Here is a 25,382-nt window from a genome sequence, read left to right on the forward strand (position 1 = left end):
AGCAGTTTCAAGGGAACAGAACACTGAATTATTCTCAGAATAAAAAAAACATTCAAATCTATAAATGGATTAAAAACTGATTTTTAAAAATATATACTTTTTAAATTCTAAAGTGATAAAATACTGTCGTGTTTAAAAAAATCATTTAAATATATCAATTATTTGCTTTTAATAAATTTAAGATGGTTTAAAACAATTTGAATTAGTCTTATTAAATTGTGAAAAATAAGGAAAAGTAAACGAAGAGAAAATTAAATTGTAAAATTGTACACTAATTGTAAATTGCAATTTAAAATTGTGGAGAAAAATGGTCACATTCCTGTCCTTAGTGTGGCGCCACCTGCTGGTGAGAAGTGACACAAAGGCGGGACTTTAATGGCTCAGCGGCTTCAGCAATCTCATTGGTCTGAGTAGATCACTAGCCCCGCCCCTTTCCGTGGCCGTCGTTGGTCAGAAGCCGCTGTCAGTGTGGAGCTTCATCATCAGAGAGAGAGAGAGAGAGAGCGGGGTCTTCATCATCATCACAGAGAGAGAGAGTGGGGTGAGCGGCTTCATCATCACACAGAGAGAGAGAGTGGGGTCTTCATCACAGAAAGAGAGAGTGGGGTGAGCAGCTTCATCATCATCAGAGAGAGAGAGAGACAGCGGGGTCTTCATCACAGAGAGAGAGAGCGGGGTGAGCAGCTTCATCACACAGAGAGAGAGAGAGAGAGAGAGAGCAGGGTGAGCGTCTTCATCATCATCAGAGAGAGAGAAAGAGAGAGAGCAGGGTCTTCATCACAGAGGGAGAGAGCGGGGTGAGCGGCTTCATCATCACACAGAGAGAGAGAGAGCGGGGTCTTCATCACAGAGAGAGAGAGAGAGAGAGAGAGCGGGGTCTTCATCATCACAGAGAGAGAGCGGGGTGAGCGGCTTCATCATCACACAGAGGGAGAGAGAGAGAGAGAGAGAGCGGGGTGAGCGTCTTCATCATCACAGAGAGGGAGAGAGAGAGCGGGGTGAACGTCTTCATCACAGAGAGGGAGAGAGAGCGGGGTGAGCGGCTTCTTCATCATCAGAGAGAGAGAGCGGGGTCTTCATCATCATCACACAGAGAGAGAGAGAGCGGGGTGAGCGGCTTCATCATCACACAGAGAGAGAGAGAGAGCGGGGTGAGCGGCTTCATCATCACACAGAGAGAGAGAGAGCGGGGTGAGCGGCTTCATCATCACACACAGAGAGAGAGAGAGAGCGGGGTGAGTGGCTTCATCATCACACACAGGGAGAGCGGGGTGAGCGGCTTCATCATCATCACACACGGAGAGAAAGAGCGGGGTGAGCGGCTTCATCATCCTCACACACGCAGAGAGAGAGAGAGAGAGAGCGGGGTGAGCGGCTTCATCATCACACAGAGAGAGAGGGAGAGCGGGGTGAGCGGCTTCATCATCACACAGAGAGAGAGGGAGAGCGGGGTGAGCGGCTTCATCATCATCACACAGAGAGAGAGAGAGCGGGGTGAGCGGCTTCATCATCACACACAGAGAGAGAGAGAGAGCGGGGTGAGTGGCTTCATCATCACACACAGGGAGAGCGGGGTGAGCGGCTTCATCATCATCACACACGGAGAGAAAGAGCGGGGTGAGCGGCTTCATCATCCTCACACGCAGAGAGAGAGAGAGAGAGAGCGGGGTGAGCGGCTTCATCATCACACAGAGAGAGAGGGAGAGCGGGGTGAGCGGCTTCATCACAGAGAGAGAGAGGGAGAGCGGGGTGAGCGGCTTCATTATCACAGAGAGAGAGAGTGGGGTGAGCGGCTTCATCATCACACAGAGAGAGAGAGAGCGGGGTGAGCAGCTTCATCATCACACAGAGAGAGAGAGAGCGGGGTGAGCGGCTTCATCATCACACAGAGAGAGAGAGGGAGAGCGGGGTGAGCGGCTTCATCATCATCACACAGAGAGAGAGAGAGAGAGAGAGAGAGCGGGGTGAGCGGCTTCATCATCACACAGAGAGAGAGAGAGCGGGGTGAGCGGCTTCATCATCACAGAGAGAGAGAGAAGGAGAGCGGGGTGAGCGGCTTCATCATCACACAGAGAGAGAGAGAGCGGGGTGAGCGGCTTCATCATCACACAGAGAGAGAGGGAGAGCGGCTTCATCATCACACAGAGAGAGAGGGAGAGCGGGGTGAGCGGCTTCATCATCATCACACAGAGAGAGAGAGAGAGCGGGGTGAGCAGCTTCATCACAGAGAGAGAGGGAGAGCGGGGTGAGCGGCTTCATCACAGAGAGAGAGAGGGAGAGCGGGGTGAGCGGCTTCATCATCACACAGAGAGGGAGCGGGGTGAGCGGCTTCATCATCACACAGAGAGGGAGAGCGGGGTGAGCGGCTTCATCACACAGAGAGGGAGAGCGGGGTGAGCGGCTTCATCATCACACAGAGAGAGAGAGAGAGAGAGAGAGAGAGCGGTTTTATGTTTTTCTGCTGCTGTACATCAGTGTTTGTCCCAGTGAGCCGCCGTACTGATGGAAATATACACGACACACACTATAATGTATTTTATATTCAATACACTATTTACTCCATATACTACACACACACACACCCCGGGCACTTTATTAGGAACTTGTTCCTGATTCTAAGATCCCTGTTCTTGGCTGCAGGAACCCAATGTGGTGTTCTGCTGTTGCAGAGATGCTTTTCATAGTCTGTTTCCACCCACAGAACTGCCGCTCACTCACTCAGTGTTTTTTGTTTTCTGCACCATTCTGTGTAAACTCTAGAGACTGTTGTGTGTGAAAACCCCAGGAGATCAGCAGCTTCTGAAATACTCAAACCAGTCCATCTGGATCAAACCAACACCCATACCACAGTGAGAGAAAGTCACACTGTGAGATCACGGTTTCTCATATTCTGATGTTTGAACATTAACTGAAGCTCCTGATTTGTATCTGTGGGATTTGATGCATCGTGCTGCTGTCGTGTGATTGGCTGATTAGAGAACTGCAGGGGGGGATATGTAGGGGTATTCCTAATAACGTGGCCAGTGAGCGTCTGTACACTACATATTTCATGCACTAAACACAAACTCCATTTCCAGAAAAGTTGGGATATTTTCCAAAATGCAAAAAAAAAAATCTGCGATTTGTTACTTCATGTGAACCTTTATTTAACTGACTAAAGTACAAAGAAAAGGTTTTCAATAGTTTTACCGACCGACTTCATTGTACTTTGTAAAAATAAACAAAGTTAGAATTTGATGATGCAGCACACTCAAAAAAATAAATAAATAAAGTGGGACAGGGGCAGAATAAGGCACTGCCTGAGAAGTCGTCATGCTAATGTGAGCGATACAGCCCCATGGGCTCGTGAGGACTTCAGAAAACCGTTGTCACTTAACACAGTCTGCTGCTGCATCCAGAAATCCAACCTGCAACTGTATTACACAAGGAGGAAGACATTCATCAATTCTACAGAAACGCCACCGATTTCTCTGGGCTGGAACTCATCTGAGATGGACCGAAAGACAGTGGAAACGTGATGTTGTGCCACGTTTCAAAATTGACTTTGGCCACTTCTTTGACAAGCTTTCAATTAAAGTATAACTTGTACCTTTTCAGATGGACGATAACAGAGGGATGGATAGACGGATGAATGTCAAGCGAGGCAGGCAGACAGGGTAGCAGGCAGATAGTTGAATGGACAAAGAATGCTCCAAACAAAATGGTCAGTAGGCAAGGTGGTTAAAAAAAGGTACAAAGTATATCCAAGGAGAGATCAAAATTCAAAGGCTTGTAAAGAACTATATGCTACTAGTCTCCAAACAAATTCCTTTGTTCTCTGCTTCTGAGATCAAGGTGAGCGGTGGCCATCTTAACTTCAAGGCTCTATCCAACTCTATCAAACTAAGAGTCCTTTTCAAAATAAAAGAACTAGGGGGTAAGGGAGCTCCTGTAGCACGTATTACAATTCGACTTTAAACTAAAAAATGGCTCTTACATGGCCCGCCCCTTATAGCTACCACGGGAAGCAAGCTAAAACAAAACAAAAATGTAAATTTTCTAAAGAGCCATGTACTATACAAAATCTACTGTATGCAAAGAATCAGTGCATGCGTGTGCGCGTGTGTGCGCGTGCAAGTTCATACAGATTTATTCAGCTTTAGGTTGCTTGCTGGTAGAAGGCCAGCAAATCTTGTTAACAGGTCTCTTAAGCTGGCTTGTTTTGGTCTGAAGTCGTACACTGCGAACCAAGCCTTTAGAATCAGGGAGGGCTTCAGTAACTATGGCCAACAGCCATGATCCTCGTGGTGCCATGGCATCTGCTACAAGTACAATGTCTCCCCGTTGGAAGTTGCATTTGACGCAAGTCCATTTTTGCCGCATCTGCAAAAGGGGGAGATATTCTCGGATCCAACGCTTCTAGAATAGGTCGGCAATGTACTGTATTTGCCTCCAGCAGCGCCTCACATACAAGTCTTCCTTTACAAACAACCCTGGAGGTAAGACAGGCTGAACCTTAAGCTGTAAGAGATGGTTAGGTGTTAGTGGCTCTAAATCATTCGGATCATCAGAGACCGTTGTGAGTGGACGGCTATTAAGAATGCCCTCAATCTCACATCACTGTCTGAAGGCCTTCATCATCCAGATACTGGTGGCTGGTCACGGACTGTAGTATTCTCTTAACCATGCGAATGAGTCTCTCCCATATCCCACCATGAAGTGCACCATGGGGAGGATTAAAGGTCCATTTCACTCCCTTTTGGAGTAGACTTTGTTCTATCTGTTGCAAGTACCAGGATTTCAAAGCTTCTTTCAATTCCTTTTCAGTTGAGACAAGGTTTGTTCCATTGTCAGACCGCAACTCAGACACTTGCCCTCTTCTAGCGATGAAGCATCTGAATGCATGTATACAGGAGTCAGTATCAAGCAATTGTGCAACCTCCAGATGTATAGCACGGCTGACAAGGCATGTAAAAATCACTCCATAGCGCTTCACAAAGCTACGGCCTGGTTTTACTTCCAGTGGCCCAAAATAATCAACCCCTACATGAGTAAAGGGTGGTAGGTCAAAGGTCAGCCTGTCAACAGGAAGGTCTGCCATCTTCTATTCACCAGAATTTGAATAGACTTTTCTGCATGTAGTGCACTCATGAATTATCTTTCTGGCAAGAGCGTTGGCACAGGGAATCCAATATCTTTGTCTAAGCTTGGAGACCATAAAATTCCTTCCACTGTGTCCAACTTCTTGATGGATGTGGCGAAGTAACAGTTTGGAAACATGATGGTCCTTAGGTAGAATTGAAGGATGCTTTTGTTCAGTAGGCATGGCCATTTTTCTCAAGCGGCCACCAATCCTTAAGGTGACAGAGTCTAGGAAAGGGTCTAGCCTGTAGATGGAGCCGTTTCTGCTTATGTATTGCCAGCCTTTCCGTAGGCAAGCCATTTCTTGTGGAAATCCCTGCCTCTGGCAAAACTGCACAAGAGCCATCTCTGCATGTTCCATATCACTGATAACACATCTCATCTCATCTCATTATCTCTAGCCGCTTTATCCTTCTACAGGGTCGCAGGCAAGCCGGAGCCTATCCCAGCTGACTACGGGCGAAAGGCGGGGTACACCCTGGACAAGTCGCCAGGTCATCACAGGGCTGACACATAGACACAGACAGCCATTCACACTCACATTCACACCTACGCTCAATTTAGAGTCACCAGTTAACCTAACCTGCATGTCTTTGGACTGTGGGGGAAACCGGAGCACCCGGAGGAAACCCACACGGACACGGGGAGAACATGCAAACTCCACACAGAAAGGCCCCCGCCAGCCCCGGGGCTCGAACCCAGGACCTTCTTGCTGTGAGGCGACAGCGCTAACCACTACACCACCGTGCCGCCCCTGATAACACATATGGACCAGTTTTCTCATTTTCCTTTTTTGTTACCACTGTATACCTGCTTTGATCCATCCCTGCCTGGCGTTTCCTGGCCAGTTCTAAAAGAATGGGCTTCAACCTGAGGAACCATGCCATGGTTTTCTTCAGCTTCATCCATATTGAGAAGTAATTCATCAGGTAAGTAGTGACATCATAGCTGTCCTTTACAGCAATGTTCACTGTAACAACCTTTCTTAACTCAGGATCTTCTGGAGAGAGGACAAGTTCAGATGGAGGGTCAGGCCAGCAATCAGGTGATTCCTTTAAGAAATCCAGACCGCTGATACAGGTCTGTCTTTTCAGAAAGGTTTCAATTTGCAGTCCCCGAGAGGCGCAATCAGCAGGGTTCAATTTTGTGCCCATGTATTTCCACTGAGACACCTCTGATGTACTTCGGATGACGTTAAGGTAGTTGGCTACAAAGGTCTGAAATCTTCTGCTTTCATTCCATATGTACCTCAAAACAGTCATGCTATTTGTCCAGAATAGAGACCTTTCCAATTCCATATGCATCTCCTCAGATAGCATCTCGTCCATACGTACTGCAAGAACAGCAGCAGTGAGCTCCATCCTTGGTGTAGTCATCAGTTTCAATGGGGCAACACGGGCCTTTCCCATTAGAAAGGTGATGTGAACCCTGTTGCTGCAACTTGTCAGCCTCAGATAGGTAATTGTGCCATACCCAATGTCACTGGCATCACAGAAGTGGTGCATCTGGGCTGCCTTGACACTTCCAAAAGTGGCTGGGACCAAACAGCGACTGACCTTGAACTCTTTCACTCTTGAAAGATCTTGCCACCATCATTTCCAGGATTGGACATGGATCTCTGGCAACTCCTCATCCCATCCAATGTTCTGCTTGCATAACTCCTGTAGAATGCATTTTGCAGGAAAGGTGATGGGTGCGAGGAACCCAAGTGGATTATATATGGAGCTGACCATGGAGAGAATTCCACGTCTACTGGTTGGATGCTCTTTGATGGTTACCTGGAACATGAATACATCGTCTTTGACACACCATTGCACACCCAGCGCTCTCTCAATGGGCAGATCCTCAATGTCAAGGTCAAGATTTTTTACATCCTTTGCCCTTTCAGGCTCTGGGATGGAGGCTAGAACAGCCTTGTTGTTACTTATCCATTTAGTTAATTTGAACCCCCCAGTTGCACCGAGTAACTTCAACTCCTCGCAGAGCTTGATGGCATGGCTCTCTGTGTCAACAGCCTTCAGCAAGTCATCTACATAAAAGTTGTTCTTAACTGTGCTTGTTACTTCAGCTGAGAAGCACCCTTTGTTATCCTCAGCTGTCCTTCTTAATGCGTAGCTTGCTGAGCTGGCTGATGATGTTGCACCGAAAAGATGCAAAATCATTCTGTATTCCTTCAGTGGCTGAGTGATGTCGCCATCTGGCCACCAAAGGAAACAAAGGAAGTTGACATGACGAGGCGAGATTTTCACTTGGTGGTACATTTTCTCCACGTCTGCCATGATGACAATTCTGCCTTGACGAAAGCGGACTAAAACTCCAATCAAGATGTTCGTGAGGTTCGGACCTTGAAGGAAGCTCGATATTTAGTGAGGTCCCCTGATAACCCGCAGAGCAGTCAAATACTACATGCAAGCTCCCCTTCTTTGGGTGAAACACACCATGATGTGGTATGTACCACACCTTTCCTTCTTCTTGAGTCAGCTGGTCTTGGGGTACAAGCTCAGCATGCCCACTAGAGATGACCGTTTCCATAAAGGCCCTGTATTCTTTGTGAAAATCACCGTTTCTCTGAAACTTTTTCTTCAATGATAATGTTCTTTGTTCTGCCAGGTGATGGTTGTTTGGCATTGTGAGGTTGTCCTTCTTGAATAGTAAAGGCAACTGATAATGTCCACTGTCCATAATCTGCATGAATTTACAGTCTTCTACTGACATTTGTTTCTTTTCGTCAAACCTTTTCTCTGGGAAATCATGGTTATATTGCTGGATCAGAAGCTCACTCAATTTATCAACGGAAATACGATGCACATGAACACGCCTATGACCTTGCTTATTGGTGCATGCATCTTCACCATGGAGAAGTCCATTCACCACCCAACCTATGAGAGTCTTGATAGCAAAGGGTCCATTATCCTGGCTATTTATGACTCTCCAAGGCTCCATCAATTTAGGTGCATTTATACCTATGAGCAAGTCAACTCCTGCATCAATGCTGGGAATCTGAACATCCTGAAGATAAGGCCATTTTGCTAGTTCATCTTGTGTAGGGATCTGTTTCTTGGTAACTGGAATTTCCTGCTGAGTATAAGTTTCAGGCAATTCTATAAAGGCCTTTCCTTCCAGTGCACAAACTTCCAGGCCCCTGACAACCAGGCTGTTAACAGCTTTCTTTTGTCCCATCGTGCGTAGAAGTATTTGTTGTTGTTTGCCCATTGCATTCAACCTTCTTCTGAGCTGATCTGTGCAAAATGTTGTGGAGCTCCCTGGGTCAAGGAAAGCATATGTCTGTATTGTGTGGTTTGAGTTCTCCAGTTTGACTTGGACTGGGACAATTGAAAGAGTGCAGTGCTCATCACTATTATCAAACGCCTCTGCTTTCAGCGAAACTAGGCCACTGTTCACCGTCTTTCCAAGATCTTTGCCTGAGTCACCTGAAGAATTCTGGCCTTTCATTTCATTCTGTGATGTGTAAAATATTGGGGTGGTGTTTAGAGCACACACAACATGTTTGCCTGTTTTTACAATTTCGGCTCATGTGCCCTTTAATCAGACAACCAAAGCAAATACCTTTAGTCTTTAAAAGATCAACTCTTGCATTATGAGACCTTTTTAGCAATTCTTGACATGACGTAATCTCATGCTTATCACAGACAGGACAGAGTTTTGACAGAATGGGCACTTTGGACACTTGCACAACATTCTCTGTAGTAGAATGTCCTGCAGTGTTCTCAGGTACCACTGCTACAGTTGTGGCGAAGCTGGCCTCTTTGCTCTTCTGTCTGGGACTCGGAATGGGCTTACCGATGTTGATGGTTGCCCTTGATGGTCTTTTAGATGCTGGAATATCTTGAAGGCTTCCAAAAATGGGATCTTGCAGAATCCTGGCCTGTCTTTCCAAGAAATGAACGAGATCTCCAAATGTGGCCCTTGCTCCTGTTCTTTCCCTTATATCATAAGCATGCATTCTCCCTTTTTTCTTTCACTTTGTAAGACACCTTGGAGACAAGCAGTCTCAGATTTGATGGTAGATTTAATTCATCCATGTACCTTAAAGTGCGCAATAGATTGCAACAGCCATGCAGGAAGAGAGCATAACTCTGTAGAGCCTCACCATTGTCTGATGGAATGTTGTCCCAACTTAAGGCTTTGTCTATGTAAGCACTTATCTTGAACTCATCTCCAAAATAAACTTCCAGTAGCCTCTTTGCCTCTGCATAGCCCCATCTGCACCCATATGAAGACAGCTTCTGATCAACTCCTTCGGCTGGCCAGAGGTGAACTGTTCGAGGTAATAAAGCCTGTCTTGGCTACTGATGGTATTACTGATGCGGTGTTCAAAGGCTTGTATGAATGGTCTGAAATTGAGAGGTTCTCCATTGAATACAGTCAGATCTCTAGTTAGAAGTGAATTCATCCTTTGCTGCTGCACAATAAGATCAGCTATATCACCCATGTTATTGTTGTTTGAGGGTGCAAGCGGTTGGGAAGCGCCTGCAGCAGCTTGACTGGTCTGATTCAGTTGCATCGTTCGAACACCCCGGTCGGACCTCTGTGGTCTTACGTCCTGTACTAAGGCTCTTTGCAGTGGAGTTTTGGGAACGATAGAAATTTGGGCATATTCCACAGGTGATGGTTCTGGATGAAGATCTCCCTTTTATACTGACTCTCCAGATATACATTCATGGCATCTCCTGGCATTTCTAAAAGCTCTGTTGATGCGAGTTTGGAGCTCATTAGTTGAGTACTGATGCTCTGTAAACCTGTATTTTAGCATCGGCTGCAGCCAGCTCTGTTTCAAGTTCAACTCTTTCCATTGCATTTTGAACTTCAATTTGTTTCCTTTGCAAGTCGTGTTTTTTCTGACGTGCTGCGGTACGTTGCAGAAGGGCTGCCTTTTCAGCTTCAGCTTTCAGGCAAGCAGAAGACACCGAAGACGACTTGGAGGCAGTACTGGTAGAACATGTAGGTCCTATCCTACTGGCTGACGCATTGGATATGCTGTCTAGAGGAGTAACCACAGGCTGAAATTCATTCACTTTGAGCACTTTTCCACATGTCTACCTCCTTCAAAAATGTTTAGAAATGTTTACATCTTTGCTTCATACCAATTGTTATCACTTCTCCTTTCATCTTCATCAAGTAACACTTGCACAGATTGATGAACATCTTTAAAATCATTCAATGCCACATTTAACTGTTCAAGGCCTGTGTTAACAGCTTCAATGTTTCTACTCTCCAGTGATTCCTTCAGTTCATTCATTCTGCGTGTACACACCCCAAGTTTCCCTCTGCGCGTTGCGCAAAGTGAATTAAATTTGTCATTGGCCATATTTAAGCTCAGTTCACAATACACAAAATAAATACTCTTTAAAAAATCCCGCACAGCAGTTGTATATTTTTCTTATTCTCTTCAAAACATGAACCAAAATCGTAATCTGCTCCAATAGTAAATTCAAGTTCAGCAATAGGGCACTCCAATAGTGAACCACTTTCAAAGGCAAACTCTCAAAAGATCAAAAAGCTTCTTAAATTCCAAAAACTTTACTCAGAAACTCCAATTGCTTCCATTGCAGTCAACAAAGGATTCCATGCTTTCCAGACAATTCAAAAAATAAGTCCGATGTCAAAGTTCTTTACCATTTATTGTGCCACGTTTCAAAATTGACTTTGGTCACTTCTTTGACAAGCTTTCAATTAAAGTATAACTTGTACCTTTTCAGATGAACAATAACAGAGGGATGGATAGATGGATGAATGTCAAGCAAGGCAGGCAGACAGGGTAGCAGGCAGATAGTTGAATGGACAAAGAATGCTCCAAACAAATCTCGTAATCCAAACAAAATGGTCAGTAGGCAAGGTGGTTAAAAAAAGGTACAAACTATATCCAAGGAGAGATCAAAATAAACTAAATATATCAAAATTCAAAGGCTTGTAAATAACTATATGCCACTAGTCTCCAAACAAATTCCTTTGTTCTCTGCTTCTGAGATCAAGGTGAGCGGAGGCCATCTTAACTTCAAGGCTCTATCCAACTCTATCAAACTAAGGGTCCTTTTCAAAATAAAAGAACTAGGGGGTAAGGGAGCTCCTGTAGCACGTATTACAATTCGACTTTAAATGCAAAAATGGCTCTTACACGTGTGCTGTGGTCAGATGAGTCACATTTCAACTTGTTTTCAGGAAAACCAGACTTTTATTTGAGCAGGACGATGCCATGCCTCATTCTGCCCGGGCTACAATAGCGTGACTTTGTAGACAGAGTGCGTGTGCTTGACTGGCTTGCTGCCAGTCCAGATCTGTCTCCTATTGAGGATGTACAGCGCATCGTGAAGAGGAGAATCAGACAATGGAGACCACGAACTGTTGAGCAGCTGAAGTCTTGTGTCAAGCAAAAATGGATAAAAATTCCAATCGCAAAACTGCAACAATTCGTATCCTCAGATTCCATACGATTAAAAAGTGTTATTAAAGGGAAGGTTAAAAAAATTATATAATGTGTGTGTGTGCGTGCGTACAGAGACATTATGAAGAAAAATAAAGCTTGGAAGGAAGTATCATGGATTGTTCATGTCTCTGGTGAGTGTGTGGCGCTAGTAAAGTTAGCTTGCTTTGCCAGTCTAACCTGAGAATGAAGCTGAGCGCACAACACATACGTTACACATCATCTTCACACTGATTAGTGCGCTATTTAATTTGTGTTTAACTCATTAGCTTTAGAAGTGATGTATTACTGTTTCTCATCAAAGCTAATAAAATACTCTGGCTAGGCCACGCTCACAAGCAACAAACTACAAGCGATTCGTCATCCGCTAGTATGAACATAGGATTCGTGATGATATCGGTGTCGGCGTGGCATGATATCGCACCCCATCCATGTTAATGAAGCTAATGTGGCATGTCAGGTTCAGGAGCTTTGATGACTTTGTGCGAGGAGTAGAACAGAAAGTGTTCAGGAGATTAAAGCGGCTTTGAAGGCTGCAGGATTAATCAGGAACACACAAGGCAGCGCACGATGCTTTTTTTATGCAGCTCATCATCTCCAGGACACTGATTCTGATTTTCTTTAAGGCTCTGATCATCAGAGTGCTTTCCCTCTCTCTCTCTCTCTCTTTCTCTGTGCTTTAACACACTGCTGTGTGTTTCTTCATCACCTCAGTGCTCTGGAGCAGATCCAGGGTTCCACAGGAGACGCTCTGATAATGTCGCATGGCACTCTGTAATCTTTTGGCTGATAAATTGTGTGATAGTGACTGTGATAATTCAAATACACCAGACAGTGATGCTTACAGAAAGGTCACGTGATTGACACGTGGAGGTGTGTTCAAACATGGAGGTGCGTTTTTGACACATAAGAGATGCTGTAGGCGGCACGGTGGTGTAGTGGTTAGCGCTGTCGCCTCACAGCAAGAAGGTCCTGGGTTCGAGCCCCGGGGCCGGCGAGGGCCTTTCTGTGCGAAGTTTGCATGTTCTCCCCGTGTCCGCATGGGTTTCCTCCGGGTGCTCCGGTTTCCCCCACAGTCCAAAGACATGCAGGTTAGGTTAACTGGTGACTCTATATTGAGCGTAGGTGTGAATGGTTGTCTGTGTCTATGTGTCAGCCCTGTGATGACCTGGCGACTTGTCCAGGGTGTACCCCGCCTTTCGCCCATAGTCAGCTGGGATATGCTCCAGCTTGCCTGCGACCCTGTAGAAGGATAAAGCGGCTAGAGATAATGAGATGAGAGATACTGTAAATGTTTCATTAAAAAAATCAGAAAACAGGAATGTAAATAAAGACATTGGGATCCACTCCTGAGGGGGAGAAAGCCTTCACCCTTGTTAGGGTTTTGCTGGGAATCGAACCCAGGTCGCTGGTGTAATGATCCAGCAAACCCCCACTAGGCCACCAGGGGAATGACTCAAGTGCAGAGGTGTGAGGTGAAAGTAGAAAGTAGCAAAAACAGTTTATTTATGCTATATACACTATATACAATCCAGGGCAAAAGAAACAAAAAGTATAATCCAAAGCTGAGAAGACAAAGGGAAAAATAAAATATCCAAAAGTACAAAACAAAAGCCAAAAACCAGAAAAGAAAAGGCAAAAATACCAATGCTCAGAAGATCCAAAAACACAGTAAATACTAGGTCCAAAAAGCAAAGCAAAGTGCAAAACCAAAAAGACAAGGAACACGGTACAGAGGAAACTCGAGCTAAACATAACAGCACAAAGACTCAGTGACAAGAGGACTGAACTCAGGGGTATAAATACACAAACTAATTAAGGACAGGGTGGGGCAGGACACAGGCAATAAGACAAAAACAAAACACAGAACACAGTGGTGACCTCTAGAGGCCAAAACAAACATGACCAGAAAAGGAAAAAACAGCAGCCTCTAGAGGCCAAAACAGTCCCAGTCCTAACAGGACCCCCCCCCAGGAGCGTCTCCTGACGTTCCCAGGACGATCAGGATGGGCCAAATGGAAGTCCCGACAAAGTTCTTTGTCAAGTATGTCCCGAGCTGGGACCCAGCAGCGCTCCTCAGGGCCATAGCCCTCCCAGTCCACAAGATATTGGAGACCCCCGCGAACCCGGCAGGAGTCCAGCAGGCGGCGCACGGTGAAAACAGTCTGACCCTGGAAGGTGCAGGGGGGCGGGGGGTTCCTAGAGGCAGGGGCATACGTGGACGTCAGTACGGGTCGCAACAGGGAAACATGGAATGTGGGGTTAATCCTTAGCGTACGTGGTAACTGGAGCTGGTAGGAGACAGGGTTAACTCTGCATACAACCTTGAAGGGGCCAATGTAGCAAGGAGCAAGCTTGAGGTTCTCCACCCGCAGCGGAAGGTCCTTGGTGGACAGCCAAACCCGCTGCCCAGGGCGGAAAGTGTGGGCAGGTCTCCTATGGCGGTTGGCCTGAGTCTGGTTGGTACTGGAGGTCTGGATGAGTGTCCTCCTGACCTTGCTCCAGGTCTTGCGACACCGTCTCACGTATTGGTTGACCGAGGGCACCCCAGCGTCCTCCTCCTGGTCCGGGAACAGAGGTGGCTGGAACCCGAATTGGCACTGGAACGGCGACAGCTTGGTGGCCGATGACTGCAGGGTGTTGTGGGCGTACTCAGCCCATGGCAGCCAGGTGCTCCATGATGTCGGGTTATCCATAGCCAGGCCTCACAGGGTGGTTTCCAGGTCTTGGTTGAGCCTTTCCGTCTGGCCATTGGACTGGGGGTGGAACCCAGAGGAGAGGCTGGCAGTGGCCCCGATGAGCTTGCAGAAGCCGTGCCACACTCAGGAGGAGAACTGGGGCCCCCGGTCAGAGACGATGTCCTGTGGAAGACCAAAGACTCGGAAGACGTGATTAAATAGCAATTTAGCAGTGTCAAGGGCAGAAGGGAGTTTGCACAGTGGTATAAAGCGGCAGGCCTTGGAGAATCTGTCCACAATGACCAAAATGACAGTGTTACCTTGAGACTCAGGGAGACCCGTGATGAAGTCGACCGCCACGTAGGACCAGGGATGCCAGGGAATAGGCAGAGGATGCAGGAGACCCTGGGGATGCTGTCGCGGGTTCTTGGTTCTGGTGCAGACCTCACAGGACAGGACGAATGACCTTACTTCCTTCTCCATGTTAGGCCACCAGAAGCATCTTTTCAGGAAGTCCAGGGTCCTCCGAGCTCCCGGGTGGGTGGTGAGAGGGGAAGAGTGACCCCACTGGAGAACCTTGGCCCGGGCTTGATGAGGGACGTACAGGAGGCCCGGTGGCCTCGTCCCAGGATCAGGGTCCCGGCGTTGAGCTTGTCGAACGGTCTCCTCAATACCCCAGCGGACAGGAGCCACAATCCGGGATACAGGGGTGATAGGCCCAACTTCACTCTCCCTGTTGTTGGGTGAGAACAGCCTGGAGAGCACGTCCGGTTTGGTGTTCTTAGAGCCCGGGCGGTATGATAGGATGAAATTAAAACGGCTGAAAAACAAAGCCCATCTAGCCTGTCGTGGGTTCAGCCTCTTGGCTTGCTGGAGGTACTCCAGGTTTTTATGGTCCGTCCACACCAGGAATGGATGTTGCACTCCCTCCAGCCAGTGCCTCCACTCCTCAAGGGCTCGTTTAACCGCTAGCAGTTCCCGATCCCCCACATCATAGCGGGACTCCGCAGGGCTCAGGCAGTGGGAGAAGTAAGTGGAGGGGTGCAGCTTCCCTTCCGAGCATTGAGAGAGCACCGCGCCAACACCACTGTCCGAGGCATCCACCTCCACGATGAATGGTTGGGAGGTGTCCGGGAGAACCAGAATAGGTGCCATGCAAAAGCGGTGTTTGAGGTCATTAAACGCCTTTTCCGCCTGAGGGGACCAGACATAGGAACCACCAGTCCTTTTGGTGAGGTCCGACATAGGTGCTGCTACGGAGCTGAAGTTCCTGATGAACTTGCGGTAGAAGTTAGCGAATCCTAAGAACCGCTGAACCTCCTTAATGGACTTGGGAGTAGGCCAGTCCCGGATGGCCAGGGTCTTGGCTGGGTCCATTTGGAGTTGCCCTGTTTGTACGATAAATCCCAGGAAGGAGACCTCGGGGACATGAAACTCGCATTTCTGGGCTTTAGCAAACAGATTATTCTGCAAGAGTATCTGGAGGACTTGGCGGACATGGTGGCGGTGCTCCTGTAAGGTCTTGGAGAATATCAGGATGTCGTCGAGGTAGACGAAAACGTATTGATTAATCATATCCCTCAAGATGTCATTGATAAGGGCCTGAAAAACAGCTGGTGCATTGGTGAGTCCGAAGGGCATGACCTGGTACTCGTAGTGTCCTGACGGGGTGTTAAAGGCGGTCTTCCACTCGTCTCCCTGTCGGATACGGACGAGATGGTATGCATTCCGTAAGTCCAACTTGGTGAAGATGGTGGTGCCTTGGAGCAGGTCGAATGCTGTGGACATCAGCAGAAGGGGATAGCGGTTGCGCACGGTGATCTTGTTCAGGCCCCTATAATCAATACATGGCCGGAGCCCCCCATCTTTCTTGCCGACAAAGAAGAAGCCGGCACCAGCGGGTGAGGTGGAGGGTCGAATGAACCCAGAGGCCAAGGCCTCCTTGATGTACTCCTCCATGGCCTTGCGTTCTGGCTGAGAGAGGGAAAACAGTCTGCCACGAGGAGGGGTAGTCCCAGGGAGCAAGTCGATGGCACAGTCGTAGGCACGGTGCGGAGGGAGAACGACGGCCCTGCTCTTACTGAAAACTTCCTTGAGATCCCAGTACTCTGTGGGAACTTGAGATAACTCGGTGAGATCGGGAGGCTCGGCAGGAGACACAGGAGAGCTAGAGAGCAGACAAGAGGCATAGCAAGCAGGACCCCACTCTACAACCTGGCTAGTGACCCAGTCTATACGAGGGTTGTGGCGGGTAAGCCAAGGAAGACCTAGAATAACTGGGAACTCAGGTGAAGGAATCAGGTGCAGGGATATTTCTTCCTTGTGACCTTGAGACTGGAGGAAGACTGGAGAAGTAACTTGGGTGACTCTTCCATCACCTAACGCTTGAACATCGAGGGCAGACACAGACAGTGGGACTTCAAGAGGCGCAGTCGGGACATTGATGCTTTGGGCGAAGTGTATATCCATAAAGTTTCCAGCCGCCCCTGAGTCTAACAAGGCTTGACAAGAGTGGATGGACTCACCCCAGGAGATGGAGACCGGGATGTAGATTCCTTAGCCAGGGAGTCCGGGAGAGAGGGTAGGCCCCGTCACAATCCTCCCTCAGCTGGACGGGGCAGTCCTTTTCCCAAGAGCTCGGGACATGATGCTCGGAAGTGACCAGGCTTGCCACAGTAGATGCAGCACTTGTCCCTCCTTCTGCGCTCCCTCTCGGCTACGGAGAGACGAGTACGGCCAACTTGCATGGGCTCTGGACAGTCACTGGAGGAGGTAGACGGGCTCCAGGTAGAGGCAGGGAGGCCGGGGAGGCTCAGGACTTGGCGGCGTTCTCTCATCCTGTTGTCAAGGCGAGTAGAATGTGAGATCAGAGTTTCGAGGTCACTTGGGCATCCGATAGAAGCCAGACCATCTTTGATGGGGTCAGACAGACCATGGTGGAAGGGTGACACCAGGGCAGTCTTGTTCCATCCACTTACTGCTGCGAGGGTCCGGAACGAGATGGCGTAGTCTGCAATGCTTCCCTCCTATTGGACAGACATGAGCTTCCTGGCTGCATCTTTACTGATGTCTGCCTGATCGAAGGCCCGAAGCATCTCCTCTGTAAATAGCTTGAAGTCAGAACACTCGGGTCCCTGTCTTTGCCAGATGGCCATTGCCCAAGCTCGTGCCTTACCAGCTAACAAGGTTATCACAAAGGCAATCTTGCGGCGATCCGTAGTGTAGGTGGTAGGCTGGAGCTCAAAGGTGAGTTGGCACTGGGTAAGGAACTCCCGGCACTCACCGTGCTTGCTGTCATACCTCTGTGGTGCAGGAAGGCTGGGTTCGCAAGGTGAAGGAGACAGCGTGGCGGGAGGCACTGGAGCAGGAGCAGGAGCCGGATCAGGATGAGGAGATGCAGGCAGAGGTGTCAGCTGTGCCAGGGTTTTCCCAATTTGCTGAAGCAGTTCCTCGTGGCGAGCAAGGGCCTCACGTTGGCTGGTGAGCGTATGTCCATGAGCGTCCATGGTCGCTTCGAAGCGTGTCAAAGCTGCCATAATTCCCTGAAGGTTGGCTGGGTAGACAGTTGAAGCAGCCTCTGCTGAGTCTGTCATGACGGAGTCTTTCTGTTAGGGTTTTGCTAGGAATCGAATCCGGGTCGCTGGTGTAATGATCCAGCAAACCTCCACTAGGCCACCAGGGGAATGACTCAAGTGCAGAGGCGTGAGGCTAAAGTAGAAAGTAGCAAAAACAGTTTATTTATACTATATACACTATATACAATCCAGGGCAAAAGAAACAAAAAGTATAATCCAAAGCTGAGAAGACAAAGGGAAAAATAAAATATCCAAAAGTACAAAACAAAAGCCAAAAACCAGAAAAGAAAAGGCAAAAATACCAACGCTCAGAAGATCCAAAAACACAGTAAATACTAGGTCCAAAAAGAAAAGCAAAGTGCAAAACCAAAAAGACAAGGAACACGGTACAGAGGAAACTCGAGCTAAACATAACAGCACAAAGACTCCGTGACAAGAGGACTGAACTCAGGGGTATAAATACACAAACTAATTAAGGACAGGGCGGGGCAGGAAACAGGCAATAAGACAAAAACAAAACACAGAACACAGTGGTGACCTCTAGAGGCCAAAACAAACATGACCAGAAAAGGAAAAAACAGCGGCCTCTAGAGGCCAAAACAGTCCCAGTCCTAACAACTCTGCTGTCTGCAGGCTGTGATTTCGAATCCAGATATCTCTCTGTGACTGGAGGTCCAAGAGAGCTAAACTGGCTGTGGGATGGGAGGGGCATACTGTCTCTCCCCTGTCAGTCAAAGTGACACGAGCCAACCATGTATCATGTATGTGGAAGAGGGTGAATAGCGCTTTACTCTGCGTGTGTTACTCCGCCCTGTGATGCAGCTTGAGCAGCTGTTCACGCGTCCCAGAGGAAGCACATGTTAGCCTTCATGCTCCCCCGGGTGGAAGCTGTCATGTGATTGGGCAGAGCTGACTGATGGGCAGGAACTGGACAGGAATAAATTCTGTGGAGATGTAGAGCTCTGTTTAAGCCCAAATGATGGTGCGCAACGTGGCGCAGTGGAGACTTTCCACCACCAGATGGTGCTGTAGTCAATATTTTTGTTTCTTCCTGAACAGATCATGTGATGTGCAAGCAGTGAAGCGAAGGTTTGGCTTTTCTGTGTGTGTCACCATCACCAAGCAACGAAGCTGGTGTCTAGAGAACATAATCACCTTCTCATTAAAATCTGTCGCAGGTCAGCAGTGTTTAAGTCCAGATCTGACTCTGTGTGTGTGTGTGTGTGTGTGTGTGTGTGTGTGTGTGTGTTCCATTGGGAGGATAATCTCAGGAGTCTTGCTTTACTATTTACTTTAATAGAGTGCTCGTTCTTTACACACACACACGCGCGCTGCAGTGTGTTTGAAGTTTGCGCTGTGTGAATATTCATGATTTTATCACTTTGATTTTCGGTTCCATTGATGTCAAAGCACATTCGTGAAAACACACACACACACTTTAAATACACACTGCTCAGTTTTATAGTATTAAATGTTCCATACTATAAATTTACACTCCCAGATAATGCAGATTGTATCATGAGTATAGAGAGTGTGTACTGAACACACACACAAACATAAATATGTATAAATACAAACATTAATGAGTGAAAGCCGGTGTGTGTGTGTGTGTGTGTGTGTGTTCTCTGCTCTTAAGGGACATGGTTAGGAGTGTTTGACTCAGAAACACTAACTGCCTCTTGAGTGGTGCCCGTGCACACACCACCTCTCTCTCTCTCTCTCTCTCTCTCTCTCTCTCTCTCTCTCTCTCACACACACACACACACTCTCTCTCTCTCTCTCACACACACACCTCTCTCTCTCTCACACACACCTCTCTCTCTCTCTCTCTCTCTCTCTCACACACACCTCTCTCTCTCTCTCTCTCTCTCTCACACACACACCTCTCTCTCTCTCACACACACCTCTCTCTCTCTCTCTCTCTCTCTCTCTCTCACACACACACACACACACTCTCTCTCACACACACACACTCTCTCTCTCTCTCTCTCACACACACACACACACACTCTCTCTCTCTCTCTCACAGGAGAGGAAAATACGGCGCGCCCTCATCACCCTCCAGATTTGAATCAGATGCTTTATTAGTGTAAACACACACACAGCTTCTCTATCTGTCAAAGTTATGAACCATGTGACCTGCTTTATACCTGAAGATCGTGACCTCAGTTTGACCTTACAGGAAGTGAAGTGAGCGAATCCCTCCATCTCTCCCTCCTCTTTTTGTCTTTCAGAGGAAACGATGGACTTTGTTTATTCATGAGAGGATTAGTGAGGACGGATCCAGTGCACCGTCATCCACCAGGAGAGAGGAACCGAAGGATGGAGGGATGAATGGATGCTGGAAGACTGAAGGAGTGCTCATTTTTCTCTCTAAAAATGGCCGCACACATCGGAACAACACGCAGGAGACAACAAAGAGGATTTCTGAAATAATTCCGACTGGGACGGACACACACACATTACACACACTACACTGTTGCCAGATTGGGCGGTTTCAAGTGCATTTTCGCAGGTTTTGAACATATTTTGGGCTGGAAAACGTCAGCAGTATCTGGCAACAATGCACACATTATATATATATACACACACGGTGTGTGCTCTCAGATGAAGGACAACACGTGATGTAAAGGTAAGAAATGTTCTGTCCTCTTAAACCACTCCACAGAGGGAGATGAGTCTGACGCTAAACTGGTGGCCATCAGCTTCCATCACCTGTTAGCATCATTAGCATTGTAGCTCCAGTTCAGAACTAAAACTAAACAAACAAATCAGGATGCAAGGACTAGAAAAAGTAAACACCGACAGGAAGCTGTGACCATATAAGGAAAGTGATGGGGTCGAGGGGCGGGGTGTTGGGGCTCAGTAGGAACAGCATTAATCCCAATATGACACTGTTTATGTTGTACGTTTTAACACACTGTGAATATATTTACAGTTTCACTTGTAAAAAAATCTATTTCAGAGTTATGTGTTTATTTTAGACTCAGTGTTTGTCGAATCGCTAATTTACTGCTGCTGGACACAACTGGACTGAATTTCACTGAACACCACAGCTAGCTCATTCCAGCTAACGAGTAAATTCACCTCAGTGGCTACCAGGCTAGCATTTAGCAAGCTCGGTTTGCAGTCAGTGAGGTTTTTTAAATCATATCAGCGGGAGCATTTATTTATTTATTTACCACAGACTGAGTTCTGGCAGACAACAAACACAAGATGAATGATTCAGTTTCATTTATGACTCCTAAAGTAATTCAAACGATTCCTCAAGTGATTCACTTCTGTGTGTAAACGACTCGAAATGATTCATTCACATTATTTTTGACTCCTTGGTGAGAGTGATGTTTCTGTTGTCCATGTTTGTGAAATGTTGTCTTTTGTTCTCTCTGATTCACTAAAATGAAGTATGCGATGACTTTCTGTTTATCGCTTCCCGTTGTGTTACCCTGCAGTGTTTGTGTGATGATGATGATGTATAAGGGTGAGTTATATGTAGTTTCGGTGTGCATCTCCAGCTCTGATGCCATGATGACGGCTGTGTACCCGGCCGATGTGGGCGTGCCGTTGGCTGTGCGTCCTCGGAGTTCCTCCCGCTGTACCGGGCAGGACAGCTCGGACATGTTTACAGATGATGAAGGTGTTCCAGAGCGCAGACTCACGCCACTCGAGCAGCTCAACCTGGACATGTGTCAGGACGACAGAGTAGTGCGCGAGATCACCATCGGCCGCCGCATCGGTTTCTATAAGATCCGCGGAGAGATCGGCTGTGGAAACTTCTCTCACGTCAAACTGGGGGTCCATGCACTCACCAAAGGTACCACACCAGGTTAATGTCATCGTGTGGAGGGTCAGGGTGTAGCTACATGTCTCACACCAGCAAAAGTCGCTCTCTGAAGGTCCTGGGATTTGATCTCACAACACTCTGATCACTTGCTCAGGAAATAAACACTGGAAATAAACCCCTGTAATAACAGTTCAGTACCTAGTTAATACCTGCTAGCAGCAGTTAACGTAGCTAGCATAAGGTAGCATGTAGTTTGAGAAGCTACCCAGAAGAGTCACTAGCAAGGACGACATCATATGTAGGAGCTAGCTGCATTGTAAATGAAACGTTAACATGCATAGCAAGCTAGCTGATTGGATAAATAGTGCTGAAAAGGTGAGGGGCGGGTCATCAGGGCAGGTCATCAGCCTATCACAGAGCTACACAGAGACAAACACCCATCACACTCACACCCATCACACTCACACTTGCACCTCTGGGGTGTTTAGAGTAACCAGTCGACTGAATCCACATGTCTGGACTGTGGGAGGAAACCGGAGACCCCTGAGGAAACCCACACAGACACGAGGAGAGAACACTCAAACTCCACACAGAAGGAGCCCAGTCCAGCGGCAGATTCAAACCCAGAACCTTCCTGCTGAGAGGCGACAGTAATAACCACTGCACCACTGTGAGACCCAAAGTCAGAGTCACTTGTGATATTTGGCGGCTAGCCAACTCTGGTTAGCATAAACTCATAAGGTGTTTAGTTCCAGAGAACGCCGCTAACCCGTGACAGGGCTGTGATTAACCCTCACTGCTGCTGTGTTGCTCCACAGATAAGGTGGCCATTAAGATCCTGGACAAGACCAAACTGGATCAGAAGACCCAGAAGCTGCTGTCTCGTGAGATCTCCAGCATGGAGAAGCTCCACCATCCCAACATCATCCGTCTGTACGAGGTGGTGGAGACGCTGACACGTCTGCACCTGGTGATGGAGTATGCCGGAGGGGGCGAGCTCTACACCAAAATCACCATGGAGGGAAAACTGTCCGACCTCGACAGCAAAATCGTCTTCTCGCAGATCCTCTCTGCCGTCAAACACATGGCGAGTCACGGAGTTTAATATCGGCACGCTCACTGTTGAGTCACACGACAAAGTTAGCTGTTAATACAATTAGCAGTTATTAACCTGTAGTTTAGTATTTTTCTGATTTGTTTTAAGTTAGACGACATATTACTGCAAGATAGAAGATTAAGCCATGCCCACTTCACACTGTTGCCAGACTTCCCTGGAATTTTGACAGGATTTTTTTGGAAGTTCTGAATCGACAGTGTGAATTTTATTTGTAAATGAATCCTCCAAGTTAATCAGTTTAATCTGTAAATAATTGCTCTGTTAGCGATCGTAGCGTTCTGTGTATTTTTCCAGTTAGCGCCCCCTACAGTCTCCCCAACACACTGAAGTACTTTTTTTCATCAAAACATTTCTTCTTGCTCCCGCAGCACGACAACAACATCATCCACCGTGATCTGAAAGCTGAAAACGTCTTCTTTGCCTGCAGCACGTGTGTGAAGGTGCGAGATTTATCAATATTCAGCACTAACGGTGACATTTTAGATGATTGCAGAGCTTTATAGACTGCACGATAAAGAAAAAAGATCAACAAGTAACCGTCTCGAAACAGAATATTTTAACAATTGGCATCACAGCATCTCTGATAAAAGCTAGCAAGACATGCTAGCAATAAGTACACCTGCTCCTGACTAGCTAACTATGCTGTGCTGCTAATTCACGTCCAGCTAAACCTTTTGTTTTATTTTACACAAAAATGTGTATGAGCTTTGTATCTGTAATGTGTACGTTTGTAGCATGAAGATGATGAACGCTGCTGAGATTTTATCCGTCACTCATGATGCCTGATACTCTGCAGGTGGGTGATTTCGGTTTCAGCACGGTGAGCCGGCGTGACGAGACCCTCAGCACGCTGTGTGGTTCTCCACCGTACGCGGCGCCCGAGTTATTCCGTGATGAGCGCTACGTGGGCGTGTACGTGGACGTCTGGGCTCTGGGCGTGATGCTGTTCTTCATGGTGTCGGGCACCATGCCATTCCGTGCCGACACTGTGGCTAAACTGAAGCGCTGCATCCTGGACGGAGCGTTCTCAGTGCCGGAGTGGGTTCCTGAGCCGTGCCAGCGGCTGATCCACGACATCCTGCAGCCGCAGCCCTCCGAGCGCTGCAGCCTGGAACAGATGATGAGCAGCGAGTGGCTGCAGAACGTCGACTTCCCCAAAGCCACGGAGCCGTTTAAGCTGGACCCGCTGTACCTCGCGGAGGCGGAGGATCTGGAGGAGGATGAGTGTGAGGTGAGGAACAGCTTGCAGGCGCTTGGCATCACCATTGAACACATCCGCAACAACCAGGGCAAAGACTGCAGGAGCTCAGTGACCGGTGTCTACCGCATCCTGCTGCACCGCGCACACCGGCGCCGTGCCTTCGAAAGCATGCCGCTCGTCACGCACAGTGTCAACGAGGCTAAGGAGGCTAAGAAGGAGAGGCTAAAGGCCTACAGGAGCCTCAGACACACGTCCAAACTCTGCGCAATTTTGTAACGTCCTGAAATAAATAAATTCTTATTTTTTTACAGTCAGTAGATGCATTTCAAGGCAACTGGACTTGTTTTTATTTTATAAATTATGAAACTTGTTAAGGTCACAGCACTCGTTAACGTTGTCGAGTAACAGGTGTTGCTGTATTAACACAGGTGGAGCTTAGGTTCCACTTTTTTAACCAATTGCAAGACACAGTAGTTTTTAGTAGATGTTTGCGAGTTTGCTAATAAACCTGGTTAGCTACATAACAGTACAAAGCTAGTGCTGGAGAGGTAACGCTAACGTTAGCAAACCCAGTGAAGCTAGTCAGCAGGTTGGTGTTAATGCAGCACCACATTTACATATCGACTAGCGTAATGTTTTTATATTATTATATTTTGTAAATAAAAATGTTCCACAGAGCACTACGCCGACCTGAACACCAGCTACAGTCTCACGTCATCGGGTCACGTTCATGATTGCCACACGTGACTCATTTTAAAACTACTCAGTAATGGAGAACAGTTTTAAATGAAAAGAACACAATCTGCACTATGGTTAACTCGCTTTTTAACTAGTTAGCTAATGTTCCCTCACAGCAGTTTGAGTATTTTTATTACTAGTTAGTCAATTTCAATAACTAGTGAACTACTGTTAGTCTAGCTGTTATATTGTGTAAATAAAACCAGTAGCCACATTTGTTAGCAAGCTAGCTAACATTAGCTAACTGGTTATATTAGCAAAGACTAAACTGGTGCATGTAGGTTCCCCCTCAGTCTCTGTGAGAAATTTCTGTTGATTAAAAGCTGTTTTGTTCTTCTAGTTTACGTCATCCACCATTTTTAAACGTAAACTCAAGCCCCAAGAAAGATTTGTGGGTAAACCGTGTTTCTGAAGGTTATGGTAAACTTTTCAGATAAAAATCAAATCTACACAATGTTCCTTTTGTCACAGATGTAGCAGGTTACTTCACGTATATGTTGTTTGGTGTTGCAGATAGTTTCAATGAACATTACCTGTCCACCACCTGTTAGCTACCTCACGCCTCTACGTCATGTCTTGGCTAATCAACTAATTAGTGACATTCATCAGTGGGTTATTTATTTATTTAAGTGTTTTAGATTAGCCAGTTAGGGGGTGGCACGGTGGTGTAGTGGTTAGCGCTGTCGCCTCACAGCAAGAAGGTCCGGGTTCGAGCCCCGTGGCCGG

At 47.2% G+C, this 25,382-nt stretch overlaps 1 protein-coding gene across 4 annotated transcripts; it reads left to right on the forward strand.

Annotated features, from left to right (window-relative positions):
- The first annotated feature begins 333 nt into the window (after positions 1 to 333).
- nim1ka (NIM1 serine/threonine protein kinase a) lies at positions 334 to 24,717 on the forward strand. 4 transcript variants are annotated; one of them, XM_060930633.1, is made up of 6 exons: positions 334 to 676; positions 20,051 to 20,448; positions 21,332 to 21,630; positions 22,419 to 22,687; positions 23,086 to 23,157; positions 23,514 to 24,717. In XM_060930633.1, the coding sequence occupies exons 3-6, from the start codon at positions 21,342 to 21,344 to the stop codon at positions 24,192 to 24,194; spliced, it is 1,311 nt and encodes a 436-aa protein (XP_060786616.1). In that variant the 5' UTR covers positions 334 to 676; positions 20,051 to 20,448; positions 21,332 to 21,341; the 3' UTR covers positions 24,195 to 24,717. The 4 variants fall into 4 exon arrangements, with proteins under 4 accessions (XP_060786616.1, XP_060786617.1, XP_060786618.1 ...); XM_060930634.1 differs by having other exon boundaries at positions 334 to 541; XM_060930635.1 differs by lacking the exon at positions 334 to 676 and adding an exon at positions 1,768 to 1,785.
- The last annotated feature ends 665 nt before the right edge of the window (positions 24,718 to 25,382 follow it).

Source organism: Neoarius graeffei, chromosome 10 (assembly GCF_027579695.1).
Source record: "Neoarius graeffei isolate fNeoGra1 chromosome 10, fNeoGra1.pri, whole genome shotgun sequence".
Taxonomy (NCBI): domain Eukaryota; kingdom Metazoa; phylum Chordata; class Actinopteri; order Siluriformes; family Ariidae; genus Neoarius; species Neoarius graeffei.